At 39.5% G+C, this 10,795-nt stretch overlaps 1 protein-coding gene across 1 annotated transcript; it reads right to left on the bottom strand.

Moving 5' to 3' along the window:
* Positions 1 to 159: 159 nt before the first annotated feature.
* On the bottom strand, positions 160 to 10,773 carry ZDHHC6 (zinc finger DHHC-type palmitoyltransferase 6). Its single transcript, XM_066190920.1, has 10 exons — positions 10,441 to 10,773; positions 8,622 to 8,713; positions 6,926 to 7,085; positions 5,706 to 5,867; positions 5,068 to 5,121; positions 3,422 to 3,589; positions 3,102 to 3,143; positions 2,593 to 2,738; positions 2,461 to 2,504; positions 160 to 723 (listed from the first exon to the last, which is right to left on the bottom strand). The coding sequence occupies exons 1-10, from the start codon at positions 10,687 to 10,689 to the stop codon at positions 620 to 622; spliced, it is 1,221 nt and encodes a 406-aa protein (XP_066047017.1). The 5' UTR covers positions 10,690 to 10,773; the 3' UTR covers positions 160 to 619.
* Positions 10,774 to 10,795: the final 22 nt, after the last annotated feature.

The raw sequence follows: 10,795 nt of genomic DNA, 5'->3' as shown, positions 1-10,795 counted from the left end.
TTCTGCCATCAAAAGCACAAAATATTCCTATTGCAACAACTGAAGCCTTTTTAACCTTGAAAAGCAACTTACAAGGTTCAATCTTTACGTCCCAGTCAGTTCACATTCCCATGCCTATAAACTAGTTCTTCTAGGTCTAAGAACAATTGAACCCACAAGTGAATATGAATGTATCATTTATTTGAGGTGGACAATTCACATCATTAAAAGTCACAGGTAACAAATTTTATCTGGAATTTGAATCAGGTGTTTATTTCCAGGGGCAGCTTCAGAGAAATACAAAAGATAAGCAGCACGCATAACAATCAGATGCGGCTGAGGAAAAAAACCTAAAATCTTAACGCTCAGAATGCAATTTAAACAGAAAAAAACAATCCTGACTTGTGATGAAAAAGATGCATCTTGAAGGCAATCCACTGAATGGCTTCTTCAATTATTTATTGTTTAAAAAGTATGCAAACCATGGCACAAGCATATACAACCCTTTCAGCTGTGAGGAAAAGAAAACCTCATCCTAACATATTCATTGCATAAGTCTAAAGTAATATACAGAAAAATTCAAGTAAAGGATTGTGGTCTGAAGTAAAAATTCCATTTTATATTTTAAAAAATTAGAAGGCTATTTGCTTTTCTTCTCTCCATCCACTGGTTGATCCGTTTCAGAGTCATACTGGTATTTTTCCACACACTTCCTAGGGAACCAGCCTCGTTCTCTTATTCCACCTTAAGACATGAAAAGTTGCATTAACTTAGAACAAAACATGGCCCACCACTGAGGAAAAACACAGGACTGGAAGAGACATCAAGCACTTACCTAAGTTATTTTCTTCTACAAGACAGAACATCTAAGTCATTTCTAACATCATTGCCTGGGGATGCACGGATTTTATACAACTACCTAAAACATTTTCAGACTTCTCTAAAATTTTTCAGTGCTCTACCTTCCTTGAGAAAATTCATCTTTCTACCCTACTTGAATCTTTCTGTCTATAAATCAGGTTTACAGCTCTTTTTTCTACACACCAGGGGCACATGAAGCAGATAACCAACTTGTCTACCAGACTTTCACACAACTAACGACTTTCTGTACATACCAGGTTGTCCCCCATTTCCTGCTCCTCTCCAGGTAAACTATCCCAATTCTTTTGGCTTTTCCTTATAAGTCACATTTTCTATTATTCTAATTATTCTCATTTTACTTTGTTTTCCTCTCAACCCTTTACAGTTTATCTTCCTCTTTCTTGAGATACAGTAACTGCTTGTACTTGTAGGAGTATTTCAGCAGAGTCTCTGCCAATGCTGAGGAGGATGGAAGGTTTACTTTAGCATCTGGGAAGCTCTATGCTTTTTCTTTTCTGAAAGTGTTGACTCATCTTAAGATTATCATTAGTTTTTTTTCCACGGAAGAACTGCTACTTAATCATTCATTTTGCCATCTTGCTGTAGTGCAACTTTTTATTCCTGCTTATTTATAGCATTTTGCTATACATTCCTAACAAAACTCATCCTATTTTTGAAGTCTAGTCTGATCCAGCCTCTCAGTGTTCACCAAGTTCTCCATTCACACCACATTTTAGCTGATTTAAAAAACACAATATTCAATAGAGGAGATATGTCCTGCTAATGTTCACAATAAGCAATGCAATACAAACTGTTGCCATGTTCATTTGTATCTGGTGTTTGAGGGAGTTCATTGGAGTGAGCTGCCAGGGCATTTCTGGCCCACGAAAAACATGGACTCTTTCAGTGCAGTGATTGCTGGCAGCCTCACTTGTGCAAATATGAAATGCACATGCAATGAATTAACAATTGTTTGGAAGCAACAGCAGAATCCAACACACATTCTGGCAGGTAAAATTTTAGTTCGGTCCAAAAGCAAGAGGTCTGAAGTGAAAAATGTGAAATCTTCAATGCAGGTGGCTGTGATGCTGACCCTCTGCAGATCAGCAGGAGTCTTTAAATTGTCTTTAAAAACACCCACAGTAAGTTTTATAAACGCATATTAAATTCTATAGAAATTATTCTAAACCAAAGACATAATGTCTCCTAGTTTTTAAGATACAAAGACTAATCACTGTACTCGTATAGGGTGTGTAGGTAGGAAGTCTGCATGTGTTTAAGACAGACCACCATTTAAATATCAAAAAGATGAATCATCCTTAACCTCTTTATAGGCTAAAAGTCTAACTTTATCTTAAAATATGAGGTGCCCCCCTTCCCACTCAACTTTCAATAAACTACTAAATGAGTGTTCTGCCAGTCTGACAGTGTCATTTAATGTTTATCAAAATTGGGAAGTCTATTAGATATAAGGAATAAAAATGTGGAGAGAAGCTAGTGCCAGTAACATTATCATTCTACATTTTGAGAAGTGAACATATCGTATTGGCCACATTTCTAGATAGTTATAAAACTGATTCGCAATTTTCAACAGAATAAGTGAAATTAAATGCTCCATACCATCAGCAGCTGAGATGAGAATCTTCTCACCATACATCCAGTGTCTGGGGAAGGAAGCATAACAGATAATTAGATGCCAGAACTCAACTCAGTACTTCTTTTAACCAAATATAAAGGTGTGGAGCCACTAACTTTAAGCCTCTGGTGGCTAAAATCAGATCTCCTTTACTCAGTGCAATTCTAGGTTCTTCAGTGCATGGTGTTGTGAAGAATGTTTTAACACCTTTAGTCACAGGGCAGCAGACACCACTGTAATCATCTATGGCTCTATACCGCACCTGCAGATTGGAACAGAACACAGCAATCTGTTTTTTGAAGGCCTTACTGATAACTTTCACACTAAAAAAATCAATTCAAGCATACCACAGATTTAAACATAATGACAGTAGATGTCAAAGGGACTCTAAATTCTAAATTACTGCTTAACAATGAAGCACAGTCCTCTTTATTATCATGTTTCATTATCATCTTCTTCATTATCATGTACCATGTTTCCCATCTGGAAACTAAGAAGCAAATGCAAAGGCTAAATGCAAAGATTAATTAAGCAGAGATTGCTATATATTGTTTGTGTTGATTAATTACATTTATTTATACTGCTATTTCAAAGTAATTTTAGACCAAACTTTGCAAATACTTACACTTCTTACTCGCTTGTCTGCTTTCTGTTTCAGTTGCTCTATCTATAAATAATTATAAATAGAAATTCAGGCAGCATTCAACACAAAATGAAGCCAGGTATTGAAATCATTCAGCAAATACAGGAAAGCAGTTTGAAGCACTCAGAAAAGCGTAACTTTTCGGTGCATCAAAAATGGGAGAACATTTAACAGAACTCCTGTACATGGATTTCAAGCCCATCTATTTCAGTTATTAATAAAGCTGGTGTATTATTGCAAAGGAAAGCAGACAATTGGATAGTGGGGAGAATCAACTTGAGATACCATTGAAGAGCAGTTACCGTCAAACTGTATTGGTGACATCCATCTCTAACTGGCCAGTCCAGGCCATCCCCCTCAGGAATTCCAGACCATGTAAACACTTGCCTGAAGTTCTTCCACTTACTTCCCATATCATAGGGGAAGATAAAGGTCTCACCCGTTTGGTAGTACTGGATTCTGTCTTTGGCCTAGGAAATAATTAAGAAATGCAGTACATAAAAACACCCTACAAACTCCAGTCAAGCAGCAAATATTAAGAAGGCCAAGTCATAAGCCGTGTATGGGTCCATGGGATCCAAAGGCACATATTTTCAGGCAAGGGCAATGAGCTCCTGCTATATCAACCCAGGTTTCAAAAACTACTTAAACCAACCACAGCATCCAGAAGGATGTCCGGTTTAGGTGTCCCCATCTCTGCCAACCCCCATTTACTCTTTAACAACAGAGTCCACTGACTACACTGGTAATTCCCTCCACACTCTGATCTTACTTTACTGCTTTTTTTAAGGGACCAATGCCTGACTATTTCTCAGTTACATACAAAAGCCTCCACAGCTCAGAATACTTTGATTAATGATCACAAACATGACTCAACACAAGTACCAATTCCTCCTCTAAGAATGCACACACAGGCATGATCTGAATCGCCCACATTCCATAGTCACGAGCTTTACATTCTCACAGTTCTGATGACATCTAGTGGAGCAGCCACAGAGCAGTGTTCTCTGTTGCAATAATGCCATTTTATTAAATATTTATGTATTACAGTCTGTGCTCAGCTTTCAAAACGGACATATTAGCAGCCAGTGTTTTACAGTAAAAATTTCAACATATTACTCCAAATCCTACAATATAGTGATAACAGGGATTTCTTTCACTTATGTTCCATTATCCCATTATTCAAAGGTCTAAGAGGACTTGGATCCAGCCATATCCTATGCAAAGAGTTGACATTGCAATACTTTAAGTACTTATACACAGTCAAGGTTCTCATGCTAATTTGGCACACAAAATAAAAGACAACAAGACAGTAATGAAAGGTTTGTTGACTTACACAAAAAACCCCCAGGTAGAACCAAACTTATTTCTAAATACTGAGTCAGTTTTGCTTCCTCTAAACTTGGCTTCTATTGCTTGACTATATTTCTCCTGAAAAATCTCCAGACAACATTTCTAAAGATAAGGAAATCCAAGAGAAATTTAAAAGAGAGAAGACTAGGTATTTTCTAGTACTTCTTTAAAATCAAGGAAAATCTTCCCAATTCAAGGAAGATTACAATCCAAAGTAAGAAATGGGGAAAACTGTGGGTCAAAAGATGCCACTTTGAATGGGTCAGTGAGGTGGACAATTAAAGGTGTAATGACAAAGCCCAAGTTTCAGATGAAAACACCCACATATTTCAAGTAGATAAGCAAAGTCTTTTCAAAGCAAATATTACTCTGCATTTAAAAAACTCCTCCAAAACAAAAGAAAAATCTATGCATTCACATGTTTCCTCATTTCTTTCAGTGAATTTCAGAGACAGTAAGGGAAATGCTTTAGGTGTTAGGTCAGAGGTGAACTGAAATAATATCTTTGGGTTTAACCCAGAGGTGAAACAAAAAAAATTAGAAATATGGAAAATAGACTTTGTAACAGTACAAGAATACTGTAATAAAAGCCTACCTTTTCTTCAATCCAGGATTCGATTGAAGTTTTATTTGTCAAAATTACTTTCATCTGAAACAAAAGTGTTAAATGAAAATAGGATTGATTTTCTGCAGGAATATGTCAGCTATACAAAGAAAGCTTCACTTAACAAACTGAATTTGTTTTAAAGAACAAAACAACTTTTATAGACTTAACTGAAACATTTGTTAGAAGCTAATCCTCAGCAGAGATACACACTCTAGAATTACACACTTAAGATAGTATCACACAGTACTGCATTTTACGCTTAAAATGTGTCTTTTTGTTTCCTTCCAAAGATCTCCAACATTTTAAGAAATATATTGGTCATATTTACATATTTGCAGGGACAGGGAAAGTATTTTGCCTTTTTCAGGGAGTTTATAAAATCCATCTCATGGTTTCTTAGTTCATTAGATTTTCACATCCAAGTATTCCCATGAAAAATAATGAAAGAAACCGAAAACTGCGGTAACAGAAAAACTGGGACAAAGCTACATAAATCCCTGGAAAAGTTATAAAACAGCATAAGCTCTGAACAACTGTTCTTATCTCAATCCTGAATTCTGCTTCTGCTCCACAAGCATGCAAAACTTAGACCTTTTAACTTCTTTGTACCAGAGCCATAGACTCACCTGGATAATAAACAGCATACCAACAGCAATAGTTGTTCCTAATGCCAGTCCTAAGGCAAATAAAGATGCAGCAAATGCAGACAGTCCAAAGGGAATAATGGGACGAGGGTCTCTTTTGGCTGCACTCATGTCAATCTTCACAGAACTCCACCCAAAAGATATCTGCAAAGAGAAGTATTCCATTCAGCTCTAGAACTTTCCAACTGCTGAAACAATGCAAGTTATCCATAAGAAATCTGGCTCTGAAAGTAAGTGTCCAACATCTGACAGGTTTATAATGCAAGCAGAGTAACTACAAAAATATTCAAAATAGTTTTCTTTTATCTTCAGAAGTTTGTTGCTAGATGGAAAATGAAACCAAAATCACCATCTTGCAAGCTCCACAGGCCCAAAAATCAGCAAAAAAATCTAGACTCTGGTATGTTAACAAAAACACATTCATCAGTGTCAGATGGACAACGTTTGCATAGAACAGTCCCCATTTTCCATGGAAATGCTGCAGGTCTTTCTCTGAAAGCTTTGCAGACAGCAATTCTCAACATTATCACCCTGCAAACACAACTCAGCTCCTACAAATGCAACTTCGTCTGTGACACTCAGCTGATGTTATCAAGCTCTTCACTGCAACCACAAAGGCTGAAATCAAAGCTTATAATCTTAGCCATGGATCCAAGATAAAGGGTGTATTCCAGAACAAGCTTTGCTCACTGTTGAAGTCTTCTAGTTAAAAACCCCACAGTTAACATATTTACTTTTAGTCCCAAAAATAATGTACTTTTCTTCCCTTGAAGAAATAGACACAATTCTAAAAAAGTGGCCAGTAAAAGAAAATAAACAGGATCTAACTTGTGCATTGGAAATAAATAGCAGCTGTTTTCTGTGCCAGCCAAAACACACCCTGTCTGTCTACTGCACATGAAGTGCTACTCAGAAACTGTCTTCAGTCAACTTAAAGCAATGGGAAACTCCCTGTGATTATGAGAAGCAACAGGAAAAAAGAAAAAAAAAGGCTGAAAATAGAAACAACTTTCTCTGAATCTTCCTCCAGCCACATACATACATCTTACAGGTAGACAGCAGAACTAGGAGTGCATGTGGAAAGAGTAACAAGGAGTTCCACATGCTTCTTCTCAGAAAACCAAATTCTCTTGTACTTCCAGAGATAAATTATGCACCTGACTTAAACAATATTTTAAGCATTTTTAGTTATGTTTTCTTACCCTGTTGTAAAGCTGAGTGTACATTGTCATAATAAATATGAAAGAAGCGTGAATGCATCCCAGTGGAGCTAAGAGGAGAAACAGAGTGAAAGATGCATGATTCTGGTATCCACAACAGTTGTTGATCCAAGGACAGTGATGATCCATCTTCATCACACATCTGTGAATAATAAATATTGATTAATATAAAGGACACGTTTCTCAAAAAGCTCCAAGGATGGCTGACTTTCTACTTCTCAACCTCCATTCTTTCATTTAAACCCACCAATTTCTGACAAATCAACAATGTAGTTTTTTAGTTGCTATTCAGAATTTTATTTCCATGTTGCAGAATTAAAAAAGGTTAAAAAAAGTGCTTCCAGGTCCTACCCTCCCCCAGTTACGTGTCCTCCTCTTTAACTAATTGCTAATAAACACCATAGTACAGAGCCTGGATACAGAGCCATAGAATGGGACTTGTAAGAACTATGATCCCAATAATTAAGGACTACTGTTAATGCCAGTTTTTAAAAATCAGAATTCCAGGAAAATAAAGGAAATATCAAATTCCCTGTGAACTGCTTGTAGAAAGAGTATTTAAAGGAAGAGATAAAGACAGAAGTATGACAGTGACTCTTTCTTTTCAGGGGTAAACCCTTTGAAAGCTTTCTCAATTGCTTTGTATTGACCTCACACCATTGAAAATTCTTTTCAAGATACATTTAACAAGTGAAACACCCTAGAGACACTCTTGTATTCAGTATAAAGCCAGTTATTTTGGTGTAGCTTACAGATGCAAAAAACCCCACTCAATTAAAGATATGTTCACATTCCAAATTACCTTGGCAGGTGTAAAAATCTACATGACCACCTAGGTGATCACTCCTCAGTGTAAAGACTGTCACTCAAGGTAAAGAGTTAATTTTAAATCTGGGGGTGATGTAGCCAAATTACAGCACTGCTCTGGAGTTTCTGTTTCTTAAAACACATTGACTGCACATCTTGGGTTTATAGAAATAAATGAACGTGTAAGCTGCAATATCCTTTCACCACATCCTCTTAAGAGTCCCTCAGAGGACGATCTGCCTGGACTGCAGACAGCTGAAGTGTCTTGATTTTTCCAATATGCACTATATTCTCGTGAAGGCTATTTGTAATAAAGTATCCTTTGTAACAGAACAAGTGTGTTGGAAGATAACAAGGTGCAAAGTTCTTAAGTTGACCCAAAAGGTTTATTACTTCAGTTAATACGCCAGCTCCCCTCAAAAACCTGCTTTGGTGAAGAGTAAAAAAACAGTCCAAAATTTCCACTCAAATCAACATTTAAGATGACAGAATAGATATTTCTACTCTCTAAGCAGGTCAGTGTTCGGACTCAGAATTTAAAAAGAATTTCAGATGATTTTTAGGTATTTATACAGACTCACATCCCTGAAGCAGGACTGCATTGTTTTGTTAGCACCATCAAGAAGCTCTTAAGAGAAACTGATTTCAAACTATAAAGAAAATGTTCAAGAAAGTCAATTTTTAAACTAAAACAGCAAAACTGTATAGATATCATACAACTGGAAAGTGGAAATACTTGAAAGGGCTATGGTGTTCATAAGGAACCCTTTTGAAAAAGCACAATGCAAGTGCCGGAAGCACTAATTATGGTAATCATTAGATTTGAAGCTGCTCTAATATGGACTTTAAACAAATTAAAGAGAAACAGTACCTGTTACACTTTCGACAGTGGTGTGAACGAGGTGCCTTGTAAGACTGACACACTTTACAGTATTGGAGATACATGCAATCCTGAGATTTTTCCTTTAAACAGAAGAATAGGAGTGTTAGATGTATACACAACTCCGCTAGCAATGTTTATCTTGACATTTTCCTAACCCAAACACCTTTGATTTCTTCTGACACTATGAAACAGGGTGTGTTTCATAGTCCAACCCTGTTTAATGGTAGGCATCAAGGAGAGGAAAAAACAAAATAAAATAATCTCCTAGCTAATCTCTTGGCTATCAACACAGCCATCTCCCACTGTTGAAAGTGCTGGTTGCTAAAAGAAATATACAGTTCCTCTGTCAGGAAGAGCAACTGTACGAGCAGGGTTTCATAGTGAAGTTCTGAGAGTAAAAGTCAGCATGGGACTGTTCTAATTAAAAAAAAAAAAAATCCTGAGCACATTTTCTCTCCATTTTACACCATAAACCACTCTAAATTTACTACTAAGATACAGCATTGGCAAACAGTGATGTTCAACTCTCTTAGAACCTCTTTTACACACACACACCCCCCACCTACAGCAAGATGAGAGACAGAGACACTTGTAGACAGCAAGCAGTAGCCAAAATCTTCCACTCAGGAAGTGGAGTACCCAGTTGTCCTCCTAAGATGATTAGCAGGATCCTCTTCTGCCCAGACTGTGTCTTTGGTAATATGCCACAATTAGAAAGGTGACCAGCACTAAACTTTGCATCACGCCACAGGAGCACAAACTCTGGGCAGCTGCCTTGAGACCCTGAACTCTTATCATTCTTGACCACAACTCTTCCAAGAGATTACTAAAGCACAGGAAATGCAAATTTCTATCTTGTACTCTATTAAGTAGAAGGTAACCGTATAATTTTCTGTCTTGCATAAAATAAAAAAGACATTTTCTAAATGAATTACTTCTAATTGTTACTGCTAGCAGCAAAATCTCCAAAACAGATGTCTGGAGGAGCATGCAGATAACCTCGAGGTTCTCACTCCCACCTAACAGTGCTTGTTTCTGCTGCTTTGCTTTGAGAAGCCCCTAGAGAACACAGCAACTGCTGCCAGCCAAGCAGCATTACCAGACCCCTGACAGCACAGGGAGGGGATGGAGAAGGGCAGAACAGAACAGAGCCCCGGAGAAACAGTTAAAGGATGTAATTTAGGCGAGCAGGAAGCCGGCTCAGCTCGGCGAGCCTGACAAAGCAGGAGTCACAGAAATCCACAGCGTTGTGCCTGCTCAAGAGCCGGGGTCAAGGAACGGCCACCTGAAATGTTACAGCACTGGCCACTGAAGACCACCAAGGGAGATCCCAAAAGGCCACAAAAGGACTTCCGATAAGGAACGTGACTACGTACGGCATTACATATACGTTATACACACATGAGGCGAGCGGGGATAGCTAATGAATGTGTAATCACTGTGGGCGATAAAAACTCTGTTTACCCAACGCTCGGCACACTCGGTTACAGGAAGGGCATTTCAAGTGTCCAGCGCGCTGCTTTCTAACACTCAAAACTGTGTAAGGAAGTTTCTATCAGTCCGACTTCGCTATCAGGAGGAAGCCGGGTTGTACTGGCAACTCTGGAAGCGGCAGGAGCGAAGCGGGGAGAGGCAAAGCGAAGATTTCGGAACAGGATAAGGAGGGAGGGGTGGCCTGTGAGCGCGGAGCGTCCTTGGGGGACAGAGGAGCAAGGGTGGCATGGAAAGACAGGCGATTTCTCCCGTCCTGCCCGCGGCGGCGGCCGGTCCGGCCCCAGGGACGAGGCGGTCGCAAGGCAGCGCTTACCGGCGTCCACCCCAGCGGGACGTACCCGGGGCCCACGAACATGGCGTTGAAGTAGTTGTAGAGGATCATGACGGTCCAGTTGAGCAGCATGACGAAGTTGACGCTCCCGCCGGCCGTGTCCAGCGGCCAGTACCAGAGCGCGGCGTCGGCCATGGCGGTGGCGGAGCACACGGCCACCACGGCCAGCGCCACCGCCGGGCCCCAGTGGCACAGGCGCCGCGCCCGCTGCAGCGCGCCCGGCCCCGCCATCGCCGCTACCGCCGCCGCCCCGCCGCCGCCCCGCCGCCGCCCTGCATGGCTCCCGCCGGCCGCCGACGGACAGGGCGGGAAGGGAAAAGGGAAGGGAGCGGGAAGA

The sequence above is a fragment of the Chamaea fasciata genome, unplaced genomic scaffold (genome assembly GCF_029207755.1).
Source record: "Chamaea fasciata isolate MVZ Bird 193981 ecotype frontalis unplaced genomic scaffold, bChaFas1.0.hap1 SCAF_9, whole genome shotgun sequence".
In the NCBI taxonomy this organism is placed as follows: domain Eukaryota; kingdom Metazoa; phylum Chordata; class Aves; order Passeriformes; family Sylviidae; genus Chamaea; species Chamaea fasciata.
The sequence above is the reverse complement of the archived record's forward strand: the minus strand, read 5'-3'. Positions and strand labels throughout refer to the sequence as shown.